We start from the raw sequence: 26,340 nt of genomic DNA on the forward strand, positions 1-26,340 counted from the left end.
CCAACCGGCCCAGTGAGCTGAACACAGTGTGGTGGCCAACCGGCCCAGTGAGCAAAAGAGCCACATCTGGAACCCGAGGGTGGTGTGTCTGTCTCTGTGTGGCTTCCAGGGAAATGACCCGTATGATCTCCCCCATTGCACATGAGACACTTCAGTTATAGGAAGGGTGTATAACCTGGCTGCCTGTAGCTACCATGCTCAGTGTTGAAACCTATTGGAAGAAACCTCCTTTTCTGTTAGTAGGCAAGTTTTGCAGTCTTTTGTAGAAGCATGCTGTCATGAACATGCATTCTGTGGACTTGGCTCTCAGTAGCCTACTGCTCACACGTTCTCGGGAATTAAAGCCTATTCAAACCTCCTTCTCTGTTAGTTGCAAGTCTGGCTGCAGTATTTGTCAGCATCTCAGTGATGTGCACTAGAATGATGCTGTTCTGAACATGTGTTCTCTGGAGGAGGTTTTTTTCTGCAGATGGAGGAAGGGGACTGGAGGAGCTTGTTTAGCTATTCTCCTGATCTGAGGACTAGAGGAGCTAGTTTATCTATTCTCCTGATCTGCATCTGAACTGTGAATTTCAGGACATTTGGAATTACAAGTCAAACTTGCTCTCTCTGCTTTCGGCTCTCAGCTCAATGTTGCCATCTGCTGGTCGCTGTGCCACAGTACAGTGCAGTGACTTGCTATTTGTTAAAGTACTGTACAGCCCACATGTTTGCAATACACAGTCCTGTATTTGTATCTGCTCGTGGCCTCAGCTGCTGTCTCTGAATGCAAATAGTTCGGGTAGCCATTTGATTAGCTGTTCAGGGGTCTCATGGCTTGGGGGTAGAAGCTGTTATGAAGCCTTTTGGACCTAGACTTGGCGCTCCGGTACCGCTTGCCGTGTGGTAGCAGAGAGAACAGTCTATGACAAGGGTGGCTGGAGTCTTTGACAATTTTTAGGGCCTTCCTCTGACACCGCCTGGTATAAAGGTCTTGGATGGCAGGAAGCTTGGCCCCAGTGATGTACTGGGCCGTACACACTACCCTCTGTAGTGCCTTGCGGTCAGAGGCCGAGCAGTTGCCATACCAGGCAGTGATGCAACCAGTCAGGATGCTCTCGATAGTGCAGCTGTATAACCTTTTGAGGATCTGAGGACCCATGCCAAACCTTTTCAGTCTCCTGAGGGGGAATAGGCTTTGTCGTCCCTCTTCACAACTGTCTTGGTGTGTTTGGACCATGATAGTTTGTTGGTGATGTGGACACCAAGGAACTTGAAGCTCTCAACCTGCTCCACTACAGCCCCGTCGATGAGAATGGGGGCGTGCTCGGTCCTCTTCTTTTTCCTGTAGTCCACAATGTCCACAGATGTGAGTGCTACGGGTCGGTAGTCATTTAGGCAGGTTACCTTAGTGTTCTTGGGCACAGGGACTATGGTGGTCTGCTTGAAACATGTTGGTATTACAGACTCAGTCAGGAACTGGTTGAAAATGTCAATGAAGACACTTCCCAGTTGGTCGTCGCATGCTCGGAGTACACGTCCTATCATCTTTCTTATCTTTAATCACAAACTTTTTACTGTAATGATGATTGCTCTCAATACCTCCAGCAGCTGTTGATGTTCCTGCTGAGGTGAATGTGAAGGTGGAGGTGAAGGTAGAGATAGAGGTGTACGTGTAGGTGGAGGTGAAGGTAGAGGTTGAGGTGAAGGTGAGGTGAAGGTGGAGGTGGTGGGGGCAGGAGGTCTCAGGTAGAGGAGGATGTCTGGTTCATCCAGCTGGACCCTCACAGTAAGAGACTCAGGGGAATGATGAGCTACGTGACTCAGACAAGCTTGAGTGGATCCACTCTAAAGAGCCTTACACTTCCATTCATCATTCAGCAACAATAGAACCACAGTTCATCACTCAGCAACAATAGAACCACAGTTCATCACTCAACAACAATAGAACCACAGTTCATCACTCAGCAACAATAGAACCACAGTTCATCACTCAGCAACAATAGAACCACAGTTCATCACTCAGCAACAATAGAACCACAGTTCATCACTCAGCAACAATAGAACCACAGTTCATCATTCAGCAACAATAGAACCACAGTTCATCACTCAGCAACAATAGAACCACAGTTCATCATTCAGCAACAATAGAACCACAGTTCATCACTCAGCAACAATAGAACCACAGTTCATCATTCAGCAACAATAGAACCACAGTTCATCACTCAGCAACAATAGAACCACAGTTCATCATTCAGCAACAATAGAACCACAGTTCATCACTCAGCGACAATAGAACCACAGTTCATCACTCAGCAACAATAGAACCACAGTTCATCATTCAGCAACAATAGAACCACAGTTCATCACTCAGCAACAATAGAACCACAGTTCATCATTCAGCAACAATAGAACCACAGTTCATCATTCAGCAACAATAGAACCACAGTTCATCACTCAGCAACAATAGAACCACAGTTCATCACTCAGCAACAATAGAACCACAGTTCATCACTCAGCAACAATAGAACCACAGTTCATCACTCAGCAACAATATAACCACAGTTCATCACTCAGCAACAATAGAACCACAGTTCATCACTCAGCAACAATAGAACCACAGTTCATCACTCAGCAACAATAGAACCACAGTTCATCACTCAGCAACAATAGAACCACAGTTCATCACTCAGCAACAATATAACCACAGTTTCATTCACCTCTCTTAGTATAACAGTTTAATCTTTAAGCCGAGGAGGAAGGTGATTGGGTGTCTGATAGTGGTGGAGGTTGGAACAGGGTGGAAAATGCTGATGAAGCTGGAATAGGGTTGTAAAAGTTTCCCCAAATTCCTGCTCCAGACCTTGACAGAGCTGTGGCTGGTGGACCAGAGTGTAGCTCGGCTGCAGCTGCAGTGGAGGTCCCTGGGCCCTAGTCTGAAGGAGAGGGAGTAGGCCCAGCAGACAGCCCTGTCCCTGGACACCCGGAGGCTGGCCTTGCTGGATGAGGAGATCCAGACGAAAATGCAGGAGGTGGAGCAGGAGGCCTTCCAGGCCAGGGAGAGAGCCACCATCCTGGGGGGAGAGGATGAGGAGGCAGGAGGTGGAGCAGGAGGCCTTCCAGGCCAGGGTGAGAGCCACCATCCTGGGGGGAGAGGATGAGGCGGCTGGAAGGACCATGACTGATGGTTTGTGCTGATGGACCGTGACCCACTTGACCACGGCAAGCTGCTTGAAATGTCTGCTGGAATATGTGGCTTTGCTTTGGTTCCTGAGAAAGCCCCAAGCACACACAGGAAGAGTAGCTTGAAGGAGAGCCTTCCGCCCTGTTGCTTACTCACCCAGGAACTGACCTTGTTTTTCAAGAGACAACGCCACACTTAACAAGCTGCTGTGTTGTGTTTTCAACTCGAAATGTCTGCTGGGATATGTGGCTTTGCTTTGGTTCCTGAGGACAATGTTACGTTATTAGCCACCGGCAGCCGCTGAGCCTGTGTGTGAGCTAAATAAAAATCAATATGACTTCCTATGGGATCCCGTCGGTCCCATCACACCCACTGTTCCGTGCGGTAAATGGCAGAGGCTTAAAATAACTCTATGACGCTACAGCAGAAGAAGAATGGTCCTAACTTTTATAAATTATAATGGTCTTAACTTTCACAAGCAGAAACGTCTCACTGTGAGGATATCGTGACATCTTCCCCCACACTTCTCTTATAATAACCACAGCTTGATATTGTCTGCTTCTTCCTCTGAGGTACTTTGCTCAGCTATGGATCTCTTGTTCTGGCCCCATTGTGTTCTCACTTGGCTTTGCAGCAGCTTATAAAGAAGAATGTTACTTCTACAGAAAGAGGTATGGCACTTTGTGTGGTCACATGCCACCAGTCTCAGGCCATAGGATTCTGTCTCTGATCGGTTCTCTTCAGTGCCAGTGAAGGATGACTGGTTTGTGTTGTTGGATCCTTCACATCCTCCAGAGCCTATCCCAGTCCCAACTCCCATCCCCACAGGTACAGCCTCAAGTCTATGTAATTGCGCTGCACCCTGGTGGTTGCACGAGTAACTGTCTTCAATAAGGTGCCGTATGTATGGGGCAATTTGTACATGTTTAATGAGGTGTGTGAGTGTGAGTATTTTATTATGTTGAGTTTGAGTCATTATGTTGAGTGTGAGTCATTATGTTGAGTGTGAGTCATTATGTTGAGTGTGAGTCATTATGTTGAGTGTGAGTCATTATGTTGTGTGTGAGTCATTATGTTGTGTGTGAGTCATTATGTTGAGTGTGAGTCATTATGTTGTGTGTGAGTCATTATGTTGTGTGTGAGTTATTATGTTGTGTGTGAGTCGTTATGTTGTGTGTGAGTCATTATGTTGTGTGTGAGTCATTATGTTGAGTGTGAGTCATTATGTTGAGTGTGAGTCATTATGTTGAGTGTGAGTCATTATGTTGAATGTGAATATGCAGGAGACCTGATGCTAAGAGGCGCTAGCTAAGTCCTCCTCTCCTCTCCTCTCCTCTCCTCTCCTCTCCTCTCCTCTCCTCTCCTCTCCTCTCCTCTCCTCTCCTCTCCTCTCCTCTCCTCTCCTCTCCTCTCCTCTCCTCTCCTCTCCTCTCCTCTCCTCTCCTCTCCTCTCCTCTCCTCTCCTCTCCTCTCCTCTCTCCTTCCTTCCACTCCTCCCGTCCCCCTACAGCCATGGTGTCCACTCCAGACAAGAGCACTCGTCCGGTCAGCGCTCCCATCATGTCCCCCGTCTCTCCCGGGGATGCAGCCCCGTCTCCTGTGACCTCGGCCCTGCCCTGCGGTGAGCGGCGAGAAGCCTCCACCCCCGCGGGCCGCCAGTCCCGCTCAGCAGAGAGGAAGGCCAAGGAGGAGAGCAAGGTGGAGAGCAAGGTGACAGAGGTCTCCAAGACACAGAGTTCCAGACCACAGTCCACCCCGGAGTTCAAGGTATAACACTCACAGAATCAGAACACACTGCATCTTGGGATGTAACAGGGATACTTGGTGGTTACTACGGAGCACATTGTACAGTATTTAATTGGACACTCATTGAACCAGGTTGATTACACGAGGATGACACTACACGAGCATAACAAAATGGCTAGCAACAAATTGAAATGCAAGAGAGCAGTTCACTCATTTATATAGGCTTTATAGAGTGTCACTATTTGACAGAGGTTTATACAGTAGCTTTATTAACGCGAGGCATATCCATAGACATGTAAACTCAGCAAAAAAAGACACGTCCCTTTTTCAGGACCCTGTTTTCAAAGATAATTCGTAAAAATCCAAATAACTTCACAGATCTTCATTGTAAAAGGGTTTAAACACTGTTTCCCATGCTTGTTCAATGAACCATAAACAATTAATGGACATGCACCTGTGGAACGGTCGTTAAGACACTAACAGCATACAGACGGTAGGCAATTAAGGTCACAGTTATGAAAACTTAGGACACTAAAGACGCCTTTCTACTGACTCTGAAAAACACCAAAAGAAAGATGCCCAGGGTCCCTGCTCATCTGCGTGAACGTGCCTTAGGCATGCTGCAAGGAGGCATGAGGACAGCAGATGTGGCCAGGGCAATATATTGCAATGTCCGTACTGTGAGACGCCTAAGACAGAGATACAGGGAGACAGGACGGACAGCTGATCGTCCTCGCAGTGGCAGACCACGTGTAACAACACCTGCACAGGATCGGTACATCCGAACATCACACCTGCGGGACAGGTACAGGATGGCAACAACAACTGCCCAAGTTACACCAGGAACGCACAATCGCTCCATCAGTGCTCAGACTGTACGCAATAGGCTGAGAGAGGCTGGACTGAGGGCTTGTAGGCCTGTTGTAAGGCAGGTCCTCACCAGACATCACCGGCAACAACGTCGCCTATGGGCACAAACCCACCGTCGCTGGACCAGACAGGACTGGCAAAAAGTGTTCTTCACTGACGAGACGCGGTTTTGTCTCACCAGGGGTGATGGTCAGATTCGCGTTTAACGTCGAAGGAATGAGCGTTACACCGAGGCCTGTACTCTGGAGCGGGATCGATTTGGAGGTGGAGGGTCCGTCATGGTCTGGGGCGGTGTGTCACAGCATCATCGGACTGAGCTTGTTGTCATTGCAGGCAATCTCAACGCTGTGCATTACAGGGAAGACATCCTCCTCCCTCATGAGGTACCCTTCCTGCAGGCTCATCCTGACATGACCCTCCAGCATGACAATGCCACCAGCCATACTGCTCGTTCTGTGCGTGATTTCAGGAATGACAGGAATGTCAGTGTTCAGCCATGGCCACCGAAGAGCCCGGATCTCAATCCCATTGAGCACGTCTGGGACCTGTTGGATCGGAGGGTGAGGGCTAGGGCCATTCCCCGTAGAAATGTCCGGGAACTTGCAGGTGCCTTGGTGGAAGAGTGGGGTAACATCTTACAGCAAGAACTTGCAAATCTGGTGCAGTCCATGAGGAGGAGATGCACTGCAGTACTTAATGCAGCTGGTGGCCACACCAGATACTGACTGTCACTTTTGACCCCCCCCCCCCCCCCCTTTGTTCAGGGACACATTATTCAATTTCTGTTCGTCACATGTCTGTGGAACTTGTTCAGTTTATGTGTCAGTTGTTGAATCTTGTTATGTTCATACAAATATTTACACGTGTTAAGTAGTTGACAGTGAGAGGACGTTTCTTTTTTTTGCTGAGTTTATAATTTGGGTATACCTATAGCCCGTGCTCCAGTCAGAGGGTAGCAGCGCCGCCCTGTTGGCAGCCCGCTGTAGTGTGTGAGCTCTGAGCTGTCTGTGTGATATTGCCACCACTACAGAGGGAGGGAGCCAGGAGAAGCAGACATCATGCCCCTGCAGTCACCACCACCAACGGGACAGGGAGAGAGAGAAAGAGCCAGGTTTGTGGCCTTTAGCAACGCCCAGCTAGCACAGCATGAGACGCATGAATTAACTGTATGAGTCTGACTGTTATATGCATGGGGAGGGTTATAATACGAAGAGGCTTTACTACTGTCTGTCTGTCTAAAATACAGATGCGTGGGATTTTAACATCTTAACTGTTTGTGTGTGTCTGACTAAAATATACGTTAGACACAGGTATTACTACTGTATGTTTAGTCTCGCTTGCCAGACTCACAGCAGCTGTGCAGAGACTACTGTATGTCTGTCAGACTAAACTGTTGATACGTGGAGTGGGTTCAAACATGAGACGCATGACGTTTCTGTGTGTGTGTGTCAGACTAAACAAATAAAACATTGATGCGTGGGTGGGGGGGGGGGGGGTGGATCCACAACATGAGATGCACGTTTCACCATATTAACATATGTGTGTACGTCTAAAACATGTTCTACCAGATGGGTGTCGGACTAAATATTGATATGAAGAAACAGACCCATGGGGCTCTAACGTTACTGTACCTGCCTCTCTCTTCTCTCCTCTGGGGATCTCTCTTCTCTCCTCTCGGGGATCTCTCTTCTCTCCTCTGGGGGATCTCTCTTCCCTCCTCTGGGGGATCTCTCTTCCCTCCTCTGGGGGATCTCTCTTCTCTCCTCTGGGGATCTCTCTTCTCTCCTCTGGGGATCTCTCTTCCCTCCTCTGGGGATCTCTCTTCCCTCCTCTGGGGGATCTCTCTTCTCTCCTCTGGGGGATCTCTCTTCCCTCCTCTGGGGGATCTCTCTTCTCTCCTCTGGGGATCTCTCTTCCCTCCTCTGGGGGATCTCTCTTCCCTCCTCTGGGGATCTCTCTTCTCTCCTCTGGGGGATCTCTCTTCTCTCCTCTGGGGGATCTCTCTTCCCTCCTCTGGGGGATCTCTCTTCTCTCCTCTGGGGGATCTCTCTTCCCTCCTCTGGGGGATCTCTCTTCTCTCCTCTGGGGGATCTCTCTTCTCTCCTCTGGGGGATCTCTCTTCCCTCCTCTGGGGATCTCTCTTCCCTCCTCTGGGGGATCTCTCTTCCCTCCTCTGGGGGATCTCTCTTCTCTCCTCTGGGGGATCTCTCTTCCCTCCTCTGGGGGATCTCTCTTCCCTCCTCTGGGGGATCTCTCTTCCCTCTGGGGGATCTCTCTTCCCTCCTCTGGGGGATCTCTCTTCCCTCCTCTGGGGGATCTCTCTTCCCTCCTCTGGGGGATCTCTCTTCCCTCTGGGGGATCTCTCTTCCCTCCTCTGGGGGATCTCTCTTCCCTCCTCTGGGGGATCTCTCTTCCCTCCTCTGGGGGATCTCTCTTCCCTCTGGGGGATCTCTCTTCCCTCCTCTGGGGGATCTCTCTTCCCTCCTCTGGGGGATCTCTCTTCTCTCCTCTGGGGGATCTCTCTTCCCTCCTCTGGGGGATCTCTCTTCTCTCCTCTGGGGGATCTCTCTTCCCTCCTCTGGGGGATCTCTCTTCCCTCCTCTGGGGGATCTCTCTTCCCTCCTCTGGGGGATCTCTCTTCTCTCCTCTGGGGGATCTCTCTTCCCTCCTCTGGGGGATCTCTCTTCCCTCCTCTGGGGGATCTCTCTTCACTCCTCTGGGGGATCAGCAGCATTCGCCCGGGAGAGAACCAGCACGGAGATGGTGCGAGTGAGGAAGGTTAGATATCTGTCTACAGTTAGCTTGTGTTCCGAATGGCACCCTATTCCCTATATAGTGCACTACTTTAGACCAGAGCCCCATTCCCTATCTAGTGCACTACTTTTGACCGGACCCATAGGGAATAGGGTGCCATTTGGGACACAGCCTCAGTGTTTTGCATGAGTCACCATCCTCATCCTCGCATCTCTCCCTATATTTTAAACTATTTATATTGCAAAAGGGGTAAAAATACACCATTTTTTGTTTGTTCGTAATGTTTATTTTTGGTCCGTTTTATTTCTCTGTCTTCCATCCTTGTATATCTACTGTACAGTGTCATTATACAAGACAGAGCTGTTTGGCTGCGGAGTTCCCTTCTTAACGACTTCATCTGTTCACAATGATCAAAATACTTATTTGGACAGTTACGGAGAAAGAAAATCCGTTTTTTTTTCTCTCTAGTTTCTACCATTTGTTTTGAAACAAATATGTGGAGGCTACTTATCCAACCGTATCAGCCTTGCAGAGGCAATACGTAAAGCTTTACTGTCTTCACCAAATAGGACTAGAGGGATAAACCAAATGAATGAGGTGCCTGTAAGTGAACGAATCTGGATTGACCAAGCCTGTGCTCTAGACAGTATAATGAGGAAAGGCCCTCAGCTGCACTTGTCTGCCACCTCAGTTAAGAGTCAATCAAATAAGGCAGTGAATGATGCTTTTGGTAATGCATAAAAAATGATAATGCACGACGATAATGCATGACTACTACTACTACTCAGCCGCAGCCTGTACTGTATGTATATGGTGGATTTATCTGTCAACATGTGGTTCTCTCACAGCTAGTCCTGAAATACAGAAACCACCAGGTTTTGGTAACTGTGTACGACCCGCGCGGTCTCCGCTGGTGACCATCATCACCCCTGGACCTTTGCACTCACCCTGCACACTGCTTCGCTGCACTTCCTATAGCATCTATGATTTGATCCATCTCCCACTTCTCCCACCGTGAGGAGCAAAGGCACCGGATGCTTGCAGGTCAAACAGGAAAAGTAAAAAAAAAAAAAAAACGAGAATGAAGGAGACCACTTGTTCCTGTTTTCTTCTTCTTCGTTTTTCACAGAAAAGAGCTAAGAAACATGAGGATGAAACTATTTATATCAGGCATAGCAATTTAATGTTGGAGGTTTGTATCCCACTCTAGAATAAGACCTTTTTGCTCTTTGACTGTTTGTTGCTGCATGCTCTCTCTCTCTCTGTCTCTGTGTCTCTGTGTCTCTCTCTCTCTCGCTCTCTCTCTCTCTCTCCCTCTCTGTCTCTCTCTCTCTCTCTGTGTCTCTGTGTCCTCTCTCTCTCTCTCTCCCTCTCTGTCTCTCTCTCTCTCTCTCTCTCTCTCTCTCTCTCTCTCTCTCTCTCTCTCTCTCTCTCTCTCTCTCTCTCTGTCTCTCTCTCTCGCTCTCTCTCTCTCTCTCTCTCTCTCTCTCTCTCTCTCTCTCTCTCTCTCTCTCTCTCTCTCTCTCTCTCTCTCTCTCTCTCTGTCTCTCTCTCTCTCTCTCTCTCTCTCTCTCTCTCTGTCTCTCTCTCTCTCTCTCTCTCTCTCTCTCTCTCTCTCTCTCTCTCTCTCTGCATGGGAGTTGTGTTCACTTGCCTGTTTTCTTTTTTCTGTTTGTCTTGACTCCTCTGCTCTATTCTCTCTTTCGTTTCTACACCCACCCTGTTTTCAGCTGAACCCTAACGGCTTGGCATGCACTCTTTTCCTCTTTCCGTCCAATGCAAGTACTCACTTTTACTTTGATCTTCCCTGCTGGGCACAGGCATCAATTCAACGTCTATTCCACATTGGTTCCACGTCATTTCATTGAAATGTCATTGAAATGACGTGGAAACAACGTTGATTCAACCAGTTTGTGCCCAGTGGGTCATTTGTTTCTCATCTACAGCTGTTTGATATATGATTGGGAGGGTTTCCTTTATCACTATCATAGTCCAGTATTATCTTAAAGCTATAGGCAGTTTGGCCTTTGAGACTGAAGAAATGAGATCCAAAAGGATGTCAGTGGCCACCGTATGCCCAGCCTGCTCTATCCCCCTTTGATTTCAGCCTGCTTGTCAAATTATGTTTTGTTGTTGCACCTTTTAGTCGATAATTGCTTGCAGCTTTGGATGCTTTTTCCAAATGTTATTGTCGTCTGCAATGGTCATCAAATGTAGGGTTTCTGTAACGACCATAAGTATCCTCCTAAAAGAGAAATGTTCCAATAGGAATGATGTTGGATGAGTTAGGCTATTCTTCCCCAGCCTGCATTAGTGACAGAGGCCAATTTCCAGGAAAATTAACCCAGCTTTGATTGATAGACATTCCCAGTCATATATTTTCATTCTCAGTGATGTTATTGACAAGTTAATGATGCTGCCCTCTGTTGTCATTCTCATTGTGAGACCTGGACCTCCTTAACATAACCTTCAATGTACTGTACTGTACCTCTCTCAGACAGCGTCCCAAATGGCACCCCATTCCCTACATAGTTCACAACTTTTAACCAGAGACCTGTGGTTACCTGGTCAAAAGTAGTGCACTGTATAAGGAATAGGATGCCTCTCTCACTCTCACTCATGGTGCTGTTCCTGTATCTAACTATAACCATGTGACTCTCTCCAACCCTTATCTCTGTTGACCTTTGACCTTGGCTGTGTCCCAAATGGCACCCTATTCCCTACAATAGTGCACTACTTTTGATCAGGGCCCATAAGGCTGTGGTCAAAAGTAGTGCACTATATAGAGCCTTCAAACTCAAATCTGGACATTGACGCCAGTTCCATTTCATTGTTTTGTCGTTCCCCTCTAATCAGAGACTGAATTAGACCTGTGACACCAGGTGGTGTAATTAAACAGGTAGAACAGAAAAGCAGCAGGCTCCGGACCTCGTAGGGTCAGAGTTGAACAGAAAAGCAGCAGGCTCCGGACCTCGTAGGGTCAGAGTTGAACAGAAAAGCAGCAGGCTCTGGACCTCGTAGGGTCAGAGTTGAACAGAAAAGCAGCAGGCTCCGGACCTCGTAGGGTCAGAGTTGAACAGAAAAGCAGCAGGCTCCGGACCTCGTAGGGTCAGAGTTTAACAGAAAAGCAGCAGACTCCGGACCTCGTAGGGTCAGAGTTGAACAGAAAAGCAGCAGGCTCCGGTCCTCGTAGGGTCAGAGTTGAACAGAAAAGCAGCAGGCTCCGGTCCTCGTAGGGTCAGAGTTGAACAGAAAAGCAGCAGGCTCCGGTCCTCGTAGGGTCAGAGTTGAACAGAAAAGCAGCAGGCTCCGGTCCTCGTAGGGTCAGAGTTGAACAGAAAAGCAGCAGGCTCCGGACCTCGTAGGGTCAGAGTTGAACATCACTGCTATAGAGAACTGCCAGTTGGGACGTTGCCATGTCTTTGATTCATGATTATCATCACAATAATAACTGTCGGCTGGACTACTGCTGAATAACTGCTCAGGACTAAGTATCCTCAGGCACATTGCTGGGAGAGCCTGTGTGTGTGTGTGTGTGTGTGTGTGTACGTGCATCTTCTGTGATTGTGTGTGTGTGTAGATGCGTGCATCTTCTGTGTATGTGTGTGTGTGTGTGAACTCCCATGTTGTGTGCATAAGAGGACTCTTACTCACACTCACCCCTCCTGCACACCAGCATACCATACTACCACCAGTGAAATGGTCACATGGTCACCTAGGGTCAAAGGGTAAATCTGTCTCTCTCTCCATTTGGCACAGATGATCAATGTGTATATAATTAAACAATACAGCCCAAGGGGCTGTGGTATATGGCCAATGTACCATGACTAAGGGCTGTTCTTACGCACAACGCAACGAGGAGTGCCTGGATACAGCCCTTAGCCGTGGTATATTGGCCATGTACCACAAACCCCCAAGGAGACTTATTGCTATTGTAAACGGGTTACCAACGTAATTAGAGCAGTACAAATAAATGTTTTGTCATACCCGTGGTATACGGTCTGATATACCACGGCTGTCAGCCAATCAGCATTCAGGGCTCGAACCACCCAGTTTATAATACATTATATACAGAAGTTGGATCTTAACTTGATCACTCTTTTTTCGCAGAGGATTTTCCTGCTGCATCGGTAAATTCTAATTAGTCTTGTGAGTCCCTGAAAAAGAGCAGTTCTCTTTTTCTTTATGTGGGGGCAGTCGAGTCATTGGGATCAGGGCTTGCTATCAAAATAATTTTGGACAGTCACTACCATCATGGGACTTTTATTAATTGTTTTATTCTGTGTTGTTACAGCATTCAACCCACATAATGCAGAGTGCATTTAATGTCTAAAAAAAATCTTTGAAATCGAAAACCGTTATTTTTTTATAATCAAACTGAAACCGAACTGACCTCAAAAAGCACTAATCGCTAGGGTAATGGACGAATGTGTCTAGCACTGCAGACTCAGTCTCTCTGTTTTGGATACTCTATAGCGTTTGCATAAGTTGATGTTGTTATTATTAGGTAACTTTAGTGCCTTTAGTTCTGGTGAGTCAGTTCTCCTTTTGTTTTAACGTTTTATTTCATTATCATGAAGCTGCTCATTTCTATTATTAGGCTATGTCATTTCTTTAAAGACATTGCTGCTGCCTGGTATTGCTGTAAGATGTGATTTATTTAAAAATATATATATTTTAAAACAGCCTCGTTTTGGTTTGTAAATTAAGTATTTCTTATTTATTTGATATGCGCAACTTGTTTTAAGTCCTTCACTATTTCAGCAGTGCTCTGTACTCGTTAGGTTTAGTGTTCCCCACTACAAGGATTAGCGGTTACCTTATTCTGTTAGTTGACCAGGGTGGACTTTCATACCAGACTTCAGAGTATTGTTTGTTTATGGTTTTTTTTGGGTTTTTTTCAACTTTTGGGGTTTTTATTTGCTCTTTTTGGAAAAATGTTTAATGGTTCAGTTGTTATTGTAATCTGGCATCTATCCTTTTCCCACCTGACTTTACATGGCTAGGCCTAATATCATGAGAGGGACAGCTGGCTGGAATGCTAAATCTTTAAATCACCCAGTGAAACGTAAAAGGGTTCTTTCTCATTTAAATCACCAGCTCTCCTAGGGTATCCTCTTCATCAAAGACAGTATTCGCAATTCAGCTATTTCTTAAGACATACAGTGGGGGAAAAAAGTATTTAGTCAGCCACCAATTGTGCAAGTTCTCCCACTTAAAAAGATGAGAGAGGCCTGTAATTTTCATCATAGGTACACGTCAACTATGACAGACAAATTGAGATTTTTTTTCTCCAGAAAATCACATTGTAGGATTTTTAATTAATTTATTTGCAAATTATGTTGGAAAATAAGTATTTGGTCACCTACAAACATGCAGGATTTCTGGCTCTCACAGACCTGTAACTTCTTCTTTAAGAGGCTCCTCTGTCCTCCACTCGTTACCTGTATTAATGGCACCTGTTTGAACTTGTTATCAGTATAAAACACACCTGTCCACAACCTCAAACAGTCACACTCCAAACTCCACTATGGCCAAGACCAAAGAGCTGTCAAATGACACCAGAAACAAAATTGTAGACCTGCACCAGGCTGGGAAGACTGTATCTGCAATAGGTAAGCAGCTTGGTTTGAAGAAATCAACTGTGGGAGCAATTATTAGGAAATGGAAGACATACAAGACCACTGATAATCTCCCTCAATCTGGGGCTCCACGCAAGATCTCACCCCGTGGGGTCAAAATGATCACAAGAACGGTGAGCAAAAATCCCAGAACCACACGGGGGGACCTAGTGAATGACCTGCAGAGAGCTGGGACCAAAGTAACAAAGCCTACCATCAGTAACACACTACGCCGCCAGGGACTCAAATCCTGCAGTGCCAGACGTGTCCCCCTGCTTAAGCCAGTACATGTCCAGGCCCGTCTGAAGTTTGCTAGAGTGCATTTGGATGATCCAGAAGAGGATTGGGAGAATGTCATATGGTCAGATGGAATCAAAATAGAACTTTTTGGTAAAAACCCAACTTGTCGTGTTTGGAGGACAAAGAATGCTGAGTTGCATCCAAAGAACACCATACCTACTGTGAAGCATGGGGGTGGAAACATCATGCTTTGGGGCTGTTTTTCTGCAAAGGGACCAGGACGACTGATCCGTGTAAAGGAAAGAATGAATGGGGCCATGTATCATGAGATTTTGAGTGAAAACCTCCTTCCATCAGCAAGGGCATTGAAGATGAAACGTGGCTGGGTCTTTCAGCATGACAATGATCCCAAACACACCGCCCGGGCAACGAAGGAGTGGCTTCGTAAGAAGCATTTCAAGGTCCTGGAGTGGCCTAGCCAGTCTCCAGATCTCAACCCCATAGAAAATCTTTGGAGGGAGTTGAAAGTCCGTGTTGCCCAGCGACAGCCCCAAAACATCACTGCTCTAGAGGAGATCTGCATGGAGGAATGGGCCAAAATACCAGCAACAGTGTGTGAAAACCTTGTGAAGACTTACAGAAAACGTTTGACCTGTGTCATTGCCAACAAAGGGTATATAACAAAGTATTGAGAAACTTTTGTTATTGACCAAATACTTATTTTCCACCATAATTTGCAAATAAATTCATAAAAAATCCTACAATGTCAATTTCTGGATTATTTTTCCTAATTTTGTCTGTCATAGTTGACGTGTACATATGATGAAAATTACAGGCCTCTCTCATCTTTTTAAGTGGGAGAACTTGCACAATTGGTGGCTGACTAAATACTTTTTTCCCCCACTGTATGGCATATCTGATGCGTTGCGTTTCCGCAATCCCACAGCTAGGGAGTATTATTTTTTCTCGCCAGTTCATAAGACCTCACGTATAGACTACTTTTTCCTAGACAATAGATTTCTGCCACTTATCACGGAGTGTGATTACCAAGCTATAGTCATTTCGGATCATTCTCCCCTTACTATGAAACTACTTATACCAAATACACAGCCTAATTATCGCCCTTGGCGGCTTAACGCACTAGTGCTACCAAAAGTTGCTTTTATATCATCTCAAATTGAGCTAATTCAAGCCCCTGGAATGTCTCCTACAACAGTATGGGAAACAATGAAGGCTTATCTAAGGGACCAAATTATTTCGTACGGCGCAAGATTAAGGAAATGCAATATTCAACGCCTAGGGGAACTTACAAATAAAATCTTGGATTTTGGATATGGATATAGCATATTCACAGTCTTCATCCGCAGATTTACTACAACAACATTTGACAATTCAGACAGAGTTTGATCTTCTTTCAACTCGACAAGCTGAAAATCTAATTAGTAAATCTCTATACTAAAATGATGAACATGGAGAGAAGTAAAATGGGAACATGCTAGCACACCAGCTGCATCAGAGAACCAATCAAACCATCCCTGAGATAACTGACGAGCTAACAAATTGTCACGATCGTCGTATCGAGTAGACCAAGGCGCAGCGTGTTGAGCGAACATACTTTATTTAATTAAAGTGCACACACGAATAACAAAACAACAAACGATACCGTGCCGTCCTAAGTCTAAACACAACCAACTGGAACAAGATCCCACAAACACTAAGGGAAAACCGACAGTTTAAATATGGCTCCCAATCAGAGACAACCAGCCACAGCTGACACTCGTTGCCTCTGATTGGGAGTCACTCAGGCCAACATAGAAATAAACAAACTAGAACTCCCAACAAAGAAATACAACACATAGAATGAACACACCCTGGCTCAACATATAGAGTCCCAGAGCCAGGGTGTGACACAAATGAATTGATTATTTAGAGATAAATTCATGCTATCATAACTTTTACTCACAATTATACACTTCGGAGTCCGCTGGAATTGGAAGAACAGTTCTCTGTGGAAGAGATTGTGTTGGCAATTAAATCTATTCAGTGTGGTAAATCCCCTTGACCCGACGGATTTCTGATCAAATTCTTTAAAAAAAAATGATCAGATCAACTTTCTCCTCTCTTGCTTTCCGTATTTGAGAAATCATTCTCCTCAAACTCTTTACCCTCAACAACGACACAATCATGTATTTCACTTATTCTGAAAAGGGTAAAACACCCTCTTGGTTCATTTAGGCCCATTTCTTTACTGAATTGCGATGTAAAGATACTTTCTAAGATGCTTGCCTGCCGTTTTGAGTCCTTCCCATTATCTCTACAGATCAAACTGGTTTAATAAAAAATCGTAATTATTTTTTCAACATCAGACATCTTTACAATATACTTTATAATCCCTCTTCATCTGACACTTCAGAGTAATTGTTATCACTTGATGCTGAGAAGGCGTTTGATCGGGTGGAGCGGGATTATCTTCTTTATACTCTCAAACTATTTGGATTTGGTCCCACTTTTATGTCCTGGATCAAAGTCCTTTACTCCTCCCCTATGGCTGAGGTGCGCACAAATAATAACCTTTCATCCTATCTCCAACTTCAACGTGGGACAAGACAGGGTTGTCCTCTATCCCCTCAGCTGTTTGCCATCGCAATCGAGCCTTTAGCCATAGCAATACGTAATAACTCCACTAACAAAGGTATTGGAAGAGGGGGCTTAGAGCATAAATTCTCACTCTATGTGGATGACATGCTATTATATATGTCTGACCCCGTAAACTGGTCTTTTAATAAATAAATAAAAATACAATTTAAAATAGTTCATCGGCTGCATTGGTCAAAGGCAAAATTATCCAAAATTAGACCAGAAATTGACCGATGTAAGCAGGCTCCTGCTACTGTATTGCACCTGTTTTTGACATGCCCGAAATTGACAGATTTCTGGATATACATTTTTGAGACGTTTTCTAAGATACTGGAGAGACCTATAAAACCTTCTGCCTTTATTTATTATTATTATTATTATTATTATTATTATTTCATTATTCGGATTGGCACCACAGGAGGCCCCAGGAGGCCCCTTCGAAGCTGCCTCCTTGTCAGAACGCTGAGTGTGGATGTGGTGCAGGGAATCAAGCGCAGGAACAAGGGTGTTCGTCAACAGACTTTAGTAATCCAAAATAGAACTCCAAACAGGTGAATAGCCAACCCAACCGGGAGGCAAGAACAAATTACGCACACACACAACAGTGCGTAAAAACAAGAAAAGGCGCACGCAGTGCGGACTCTCGACAACAAACAATACGAGAGAGAAAAAACCATCAACAGCAACAGCTGACATAACAATCACACATAACACCTGACCCAACACACGATAACTAAATAGGAAACAAAATCAAACACTAACAAGGGACAGGTGTACAAACAGACAAAACCAAACAAACATGAAACATCGAACGGTGGCAGCTAGTACTCCGGGGACGACGACCGCCGAAGCCTGCCCGAACAAGGAGGAGGAGCAGCCTCGGCCGAAACCGTGACACTCCTCTCCTTGTTCGGGCAGGCTTCGGCGTTCGTCGTCACCGGCGTACTAGCCACTCATCTCATCATTCCATTGGTTTTGTCTTGTTTTACACACACCTGGTTCATATCCCCTCATCAGTCCCTGTAGAAGTATTCCCTCTGCCCCCCATGTCTTTGTGTGGGATTATTTAATGTGGAGGTGTCGATAGCTCGGTGGAGCTGTATGTATTGTATCGCCGGGATTTCACCCGTGTGTTTTGTTTTTCTCCAGTGCGCCGTTATACCGCACTGTAGTTGTTTTACGCATTGCTGCGATACCGCTCTATTGGCCGAATAAACCATTTATTTTTCCTCCTGCTCGATCGGTTTCCTCCTACTTTTAGCCATTGGATAAAGGAAGTTATGCAACATCTCAAGCTAGAGAAAATACGCTACTCCGTTAGGGGATCTGCAATTACATTTTATAATATCTGGCAACCTTTCCTAACCTTTGTAGAAGAAATGGACCCTGCTAATTTCACAGCTCCATAAACCAACCCAAATTAGAATTTCTATCACTATTTTAACTTTTTTTTACTTTTTGTTTTATAATATATATATATATATTTTACTATTTGATTATATTACTCATTTTATATCATACCTGCTTTAAGTCTGGTATTGGGGTGGGGCTCTGTTGGAGCATAGGGGGGTTGGGTTTGAGGCATGCAGCGCACAATTGACCCAGCGTCGTCTGGGTTAGGGGAGGGTTTGGCCGGACGGGATTTCCTTGTCTCATCGTGCTCTAGTGACTCCTTGTGGCGGGCCGGGCACCTGCAAGCTGACTTCGGTCGTCAGTCGGACTGTGTTTCCTCTGACACATTGGTGCGGGTTAAGTGAGCAGTGTGTCAAGAAGCAGTGCGGCTTGGCAGGGTCGTGTTTCGGAGGATGCATGACTCTCGACCTTCGCCTCTCGCGAGTCCGTAGGGGAGTTGCAGCGCTGAGACAAGACTGTAACTACCAATTGGATATCACGAAATTGGGGAGAAAAAGGGGTCAAAGTAAAAACAAAGCAAAAAAACACATTGGGGGACCAACCTGGCCTCAGATCTCTGCAGCACCAGCTGCCAAAACCAACAGCTTACATTTATGTAGACCAGATTTTGTCAGACAGATAAAACATTTTAGGCTTCAGGTACCATGGGACCATTTCACCAGCATTCACTGGCAGGGAGCCACACCGGTGCTCTGTAGTGAAGCAAGACAATGTTATCCCCATGGTTTACCTCTCAGAGCTCCTCTCTACTCTCTGGCTCCGTCCCAAATGGCACCTTATTCCCTATATAGTGCACTTCTTTTGACCAGATCCCTATGGGGCTCCCTATGGGCCCTGGTCTAAAGCAGTGCTCTATATACAGATGTAGGATCTTAATTTGAGCCCGTTTGCTACAGCAGGAAAATAATCCTTCAGCAATAGGATATGTGAATTATATTACGTGAATTATATTTAATGGATATTATTTGTAGGGGTTGATCAAAAAAACGTTTTACTGCGAATCAGGTCCGACATTTTTTACGCGGAAATGACAAACTTTAGACAGCTTTTTAAACCTCGAATAGACTACACGTTTTAATTTCCTGCTGTGCAGGAAAGTTCTCAGCAACAAAATAATTATCAAATTAAAACTCCTGTTCAGAACAGACGTGGTTTATGAATAGTTATTAGCCAGGAGACTGTAGTCTAATGGGTGTTGTCTTTTATCTCTCTGATCACGATCCCAACGTGTGATAGATTGGTAATGGCCAATTACTCAAAATCACCTTCTGCACCATGAATATGGATCGGCACGGACACTAGACGGAGATGGATCGTCTAAAGTTCTATCTGCAGAGGAGGGAACAGAGTGGAGAGAACACAGGACAGTCTGTTGTTTGTCTATAGAACATCATGTGGTCTGGATGGACTAAGGCCTGTTAGAGTCTGTTCATGTCATGTTGGTTGTCCTCTTTGTGAGGGACAAGGCCTGTTCCAACTGCATTTTGTTTGATATGATAAGCAAATCATCAATCATGTTGCACTCTGCTAAACTTGTAAGTGTGTCATTACCAGTCACTACCCCAAATAATGACATACTTTCTCCCTACCCCCTCCCAATCTGAGGGCTTCACCCTTTTGCCCTTCCTTGCTGTCTCTTTCTTCCTTACCCTTAAACTATCCCCCCCTCTCTCTCTTTATCTATCATGCACTTCTCCTCTGCCCCCCCTCTCTCTTTATCTATCATGCACTTCTCCTCTGCCCCCTCTCTCTCTTTATCTTCCCCGCTCTCCCAATCGTTCTATTTCCCTTTGGTCCCCCCCCCCCCCCCCCCCCCCCCCTTTGCTCTCTCTTTCTCTCCCCTCTCCCCTCTCCCCGCCACCCCCCTCCCCCTCCACCTCCCCCCTCTCTCTCTCTCTCTTTCTTTCTCACCCCATCCCCCTCTGTCTCGCCCTCCCTCCCCTGTCCCTCCACCCTCTCTCCACCCCTCCTACTCTCCTTCCCCCCCTCTCTGTCTCTCTCCACTCCTCTCCCTCCTCCCAGGACCTGGATAAGACCCAGACAGAGATCATGCGTCACCACACCAGTATCAGTGAGCTGAAGAGAAGCTTCATGGAGTCTGTTCCGGAGCCGCAGCAGAGTGAGTGGGACAAGCGCCTGTCCACACACTCACCCTTCCGCACGGCCAGCATCAACGGACAGCTGCAGCCAGGCACTGACGGGGTGAGTCAACACCAACAGAACGAATAGAACGGGCCTCCCCATTCAAGTCAATGATGCCATAATGGGTGAACTGGCGAGTGTGCCAATGAGTTTACCAGTCAAATTGCCAGGGTTAGAGGCTCTAAGCCCCTTCTAGAGATTATTATATGTATATGGAGTCAACAGAACAACCAGTCTTGGTACAGAACAGAGAGACAGAGACAGCCATAGCAGCCCATGGTACTCAGAGAGACAGAGACAGCCATAGCAGCCCATGGTACTCAGAGAGACAGAGACAGCCATAGCAGCCCATGTTACTCAGAGAGACAGAGACAGCCATAGCAGCCCATGGTACTCAGAGAGACAGAGACAGCCATAGCAGCACATGGTACTCAGAGAGACAGAGACAGCCATAGCAGCACATGGTACTCAGAGAGACAGAGACAGCCATAGCAGCCCATGGTACTCAGAGAGACAGAGACAGCCATAGCAGCCCATGGTACTCAGAGAGACAGAGACAGCCATAGCAGCACATGGTACTCAGAGAGACAGAGACAGCCATAGCAGCCCATGGTACTCAGAGAGACAGAGACAGCCATAGCAGCACATGGTACTCAGAGAGACAGAGACAGCCATAGCAGCCCATGGTACTCAGAGAGACAGAGACAGCCATAGTAGCACATGGTACTCAGAGAGACAGAGACAGCCATAGCAGCCCATGGTACTCAGAGAGACAGAGACAGCCATAGCAGCCCATGGTACTCAGAGAGACAGAGACAGCCATAGCAGCCCATGGTACTCAGAGAGACAGAGACAGCCATAGCAGCACATGGTACTCAGAGAGACAGAGACAGCCATAGCAGCCCATGGTACTCAGAGAGACAGAAACAGCCATAGCAGCCCATGGTACTCAGAGAGACAGACAGCCATAGCAGCCCATGGTACTCAGAGAGACAGAGACAGCCATAGCAGCCCATGTTACTCAGAGAGACAGAGACAGCCATAGCAGCCCATGGTACTCAGAGAGACAGAGACAGCCATAGCAGCACATGGTACTCAGAGAGACAGAGACAGCCATAGCAGCACATGGTACTCAGAGAGACAGAGACAGCCATAGCAGCCCATGGTACTCAGAGAGACAGAGACAGCCATAGCAGCCCATGGTACTCAGAGAGACAGAGACAGCCATAGCAGCACATGGTACTCAGAGAGACAGCGACAGCCATAGCAGCACATGGTACTCAGAGAGACAGAGACAGCCATAGCAGCCCATGGTACTCAGAGAGACAGAGACAGCCATAGCAGCACATGGTACTCAGAGAGACAGAGACAGCCATAGCAGCCCATGGTACTCAGAGAGACAGAGACAGCCATAGCAGCCCATGGTACTCAGAGAGACAGAGACAGCCATAGCAGCCCATGGTACTCAGAGAGACAGAGACAGCCATAGCAGCCCATGGTACTCAGAGAGACAGAGACAGCCATAGCAGCACATGGTACTCAGAGAGACAGAGAGGCCTTTATTCTCTCTAGTCCCACTCAAAGCACCAACAGGATTCCTGACAACAACAGGATGTTTGAAAACAATTTTTTTACTTTTGACTGGCTTTTTGTATTTGCTGGCACAATTTTACCGATAGGAATGTTCTGTTTATGTGCTTTCATTTTCAATTGAAGATGTGTTTTGACTTTCTTTGAGCAAGTTTTCTTGCTTTGTTGTTTTCTAGTTGTTACATGCTGACCAGACAGCACGCGCGAAAAGCATTAAACATTTATGGCAATTTAGCTAGCTAGCTTGCTGTTGCTAGCTAATTTGTCCTGGGATATAAACATTGGGTTGTTATTTTACCTGAAATGCACAAGGTCCTCTACTCCGACAATTAATCCACAGATAAAAAGGTAAACGGAGTTAGTTTCTAGTAATCTCTCCTCCTTCGGGCTTCTTCTTCTTTGGACTTTATATGGTGGTTGGCAACCAACTTTAAGGTGCATTACCACCACCAATGTTGTAGAAAATTGTCTTTGTCCTCAGTCAAACACAAAGTACTTTCAGAGTTTTTGTAGAATTAAGATAGACTTTATTACAATCAATATAGTTCCGTGTCTGGAAACAATAGTGGTTGGACCAAGCCCTGTCATGCAAAAATAACAGAGCCCTTTCCTGGCTCCGTTCTGACCCCCTAATTAATTCCCAAACCTATCAATCGATACTTAAACATGGCTTAAAACATGGCAGGTCCATAATCAATCTCTCAAACATATACAAGCCTCCTCCCTCTGTACCACCCAGTGTAAACGCCCCTCATGCTGTGATCAACCATGTTTAGTCTGAAGTGTTCGACCCTGGCTCCGTTCCAGGACTATACCTGAGGAGAGAGGCAAAGGGCAACAGTCTGGTTTCAGTCACTGATAAGGCAGGACAGCCGTGGATTAGGGAGGAGCGAGGAATTCGACCCGAAGACAGGTCAGATGAAAAAAGAAGAAACAGTCCTATTACCCACACACAGACACCAGGCAGGGCCATGACTACACCAGTGAGAGGAACCAATTCAGTTCTTGCCTGGCAACAGAGATGTTCCCATGTTTAACCCTGGCTCCGTGTTCGTCATGTTGTGATTAACTATGTTTATCTTATAGTCTACTGAGTCTGAAGAGATTTAAATATAGTCTACTGAAAAATCCCAATCACCAACTGGACTGGAGTGTGGACCTCAGTTCATCTTTCAATCACCCACGTGGGTATATGCTCCTAAAAACCAATGAGGAGATGGGAGAGGCGGGACTTGCAGCGCGTCAAGCGTCACAAATAGAACCGAGTTCTATTTTAGCGCCTGGCTACACAGACGCTCGTTGACGCGCACGAGCAGTGTGGGTGCAGTGATTGAATCACATGTATGTGTACATTTATTTAGCAACGTTTCGAGCACGCGGCGCGAGCGGTGTGGTCAGCGTGTTACTTTGGATTGCACAGAGTCATTAGTCTCAGTAGGGTTTCCTGTGGTCTTTTCTCATGTCATTATTCAGTTGTTGTTTTTGACACGAGTCAATGTCCAGTCGCTAATCTAGAGGATGCAATCATCTCAGTTTCAGTTTTTGACAAGTCAATGTCCAGTTTCTAGAGAATGGCAGTCAGATTACCCTCATTACAGGGGTGCTGTGTTGTGTTAATTTGAAAGAAAAGTTTTTTTTTTTTTTCATTTCCTCATACTTGGTAGAGAGAAATAGAGGATTTTTCATTCCCTAAGGATGTACCGTGCACAGGGTCATAGTCAGCAGACAGAATGTTTCAGACAGTTTCTCTGTGTCTGTGTATCTCAGTGGACATGCTCTTGGAGTCTCTTTCTCTGTGTATATTCATGTGTGTGTGTGTGTGTGTGTGTGTGTGTGTGTGTGTGTGTGTGTGTGTGTGTGTGTGTGTGCAGGTGAGGACGGCCTCCCTATCACCTGCATACAGAGTAGTTGGTGGCGTATCAGAGGTAAAGGTACTCTAATTCAGTCCTTACTGGCCGTACAGGGGCTGGGCTGAGCTGGGCTGGGTTGGGGTGGGCTGGGCTGGGTTGGGTTGGGCTGGGTTGGGTTGGGTTGGGCTGGGTTGGGCTGGGTTGGGTTGGGTTGGGCTGGGTTGGGCTGGGTTGGGCTGGTCTGAGCTGGGCTGCAGTAAGAGAACACTAGCTGGCGTTTCTTTACCAGCTAACAATAAAGAACAGACCATGTTGTGTATGGTAGCTGTGTGGAGGCTGTGCTGAGGCTGTGTGTATGGAGGCTGTATGGAGGCTGAGTGGAGGCTGTATGGAGGCTGAGTGGAGGCTGTATGGAGGCTGAGTGGAGGCTGTATGGAGGCTGTATGGAGGCTGTATGGAGGCTGAGTGGAGGCTGTATGGAGGCTGTATGGAGGCTGTATGGAGGCTGAGTGGAGGCTGTATGGAGGCTGTATGGAGGCTGAGTGGAGGCTGTATGGAGGCTGAGTGGAGGCTGTATGGAGGCTGTGTGGAGGCTGTATGGAGGCTGTGTGGAGGCTGTGCTGAGGCTGTGTGTATGGAGGCTGTATGGAGGCTGTATGGAGGCTGTGTGGAGGCTGAGTGGAGGCTGTATGGAGGCTGTGTGGAGGCTGTGTGGAGGCTGTATGGAGGCTGTATGGAGGATGTGTGTATGGAGGCTGTATGGAGGCTGTGTGGAGGCTGTGGAGGCTGTATGGGGGCTGTATGGAGGCTGTGCTGAGGCTGTGTGTATGGAGGCTGTATGGAGGCTGTGTGGAGGCTGTGTGTGTGTGGAGACTGTATGGAGGCTGTATGGAGGATGTGTGTATGGAGACTGAGTGGAGACTGTATGGAGGCTGTGCTGAGGCTGTGTGTATGGAGGCTGTATGGAGGCTGTATGGAGGCTGTGTGGAGGCTGTATGGGGGCTGTATGGAGGCTGTATGGAGGCTGTGTGGAGGCTGTGCTGAGGCTGTGTGTATGGAGGCTGTATGGAGGCTGTATGGAGGCTGTGTGGAGGCTGTGTGGAGGCTGAGTGGAGGCTGTATGGAGGCTGTGTGGAGGCTGTGTGGAGGCTGTATGGAGGCTGTATGGAGGCTGTATGGAGGATGTGTGTATGGAGGCTGAGTGGAGGCAGTATGGAGGCTGTGCTGAGGCTGTGTGTATGGAGGCTGTATGGAGGCTGTATGGAGGCTGTGTGGAGGCTGTGGAGGCTGTATGGGGGCTGTATGGAGGCTGTGCTGAGGCTGTGTGTATGGAGGCTGTATGGAGGCTGTGTGGAGGCTGTGTGGAGGCTGTGTGGAGGCTGTGTGTGTGGAGACTGTATGGAGGCTGTATGGAGGCTGTATGGAGGATGTGTGTATGGAGACTGAGTGGAGGCTGTATGGAGGCTGTGTGTATGGATGCTGTATGGAGGCTGTATGGAGGCTGTGTGGAGGCTGTATGGGGGCTGTATGGAGGCTGTGCGGAGGCTGAGTGGAGGCTGTGTGGAGGCTGTATGGAGGCTGTATGGAGGCTGTGTGGAGGCTGTGCGGAGGCTGAGTGGAGGCTGTATGGAGGCTGTGTGTAGGCTGTGTGGAGGCTGTATGGGGGCTGTATGGAGGCTGTGCGGAGGCTGAGTGGAGGCTGTATGGAGGCTGTATGGAGGCTGTGTGGAGGCTGTGCGGAGGCTGAGTGGAGGCTGTATGGAGGCTGTGTGGAGGCTGTGTGGAGGCTGTGCTGAGGCTGTGTGTATGGAGGCTGTGTGGAGGCTGTATGGAGGCTGTGTGGAGGCTGTGTGGAGGCTGTATGGAGGCTGTGTGGAGGCTGTATGGAGGCTGTATGGAGGCTGTATGGAGGCTGTGTGGAGGCTGAGTGGAGGCTGAGTGGAGGCTGTATGGAGGCTGAGTGGAGGCTGAGTGGAGGCTGTATGGAGGCTGTGTGGAATCAGCTGCCTATCTTCACCCATAGGACTGCCCCCGCAGCGACTTACCTTTATAGGTGCCCCCTTCCAAACCATACCCCCTAACCTTTCCCAAACCCCGCCCCCTCACCAATGCCTCCGTTCCATGATTGGCTGCTGCCAGCTTTGTCTTCCTGCTTTGATCTGCCAATCAAATCGCATGGCTGGGTTTGACCCGATAGTAGTGAAGCTGCATGACTCTGTGATGATGATCGTGTCTGACGTAGTGATAAGAGACTGAAGAACAAAAAAACTAAACTAGCAAACAACCAACAACAACAACAAAAACTGACCCCATC

General features: G+C 47.1%; 1 protein-coding gene across 1 annotated transcript in view; it reads left to right on the forward strand.

The window, feature by feature from the left end:
• The window catches only part of epb41a (erythrocyte membrane protein band 4.1a), a gene marked incomplete at both ends in the record, with an annotated part of 87,011 nt that overhangs the window by 21,133 nt on the left and 39,538 nt on the right, over positions 1-26,340 (forward strand). The window contains 5 exons of the mRNA XM_084165475.1: positions 4,674-4,930; positions 6,810-6,894; positions 8,511-8,557; positions 9,663-9,725; positions 20,467-20,646. Coding sequence (XP_084021601.1) covers positions 4,674-4,930; positions 6,810-6,894; positions 8,511-8,557; positions 9,663-9,725; positions 20,467-20,646 — 632 coding nt within the window. The remainder of the gene's footprint in view (positions 1-4,673; positions 4,931-6,809; positions 6,895-8,510; positions 8,558-9,662; positions 9,726-20,466; positions 20,647-26,340) is intronic.

Source organism: Coregonus lavaretus (genome assembly GCF_964263955.1).
Source record: "Coregonus lavaretus genome assembly, chromosome: 7".
Taxonomy (NCBI): domain Eukaryota; kingdom Metazoa; phylum Chordata; class Actinopteri; order Salmoniformes; family Salmonidae; genus Coregonus; species Coregonus lavaretus.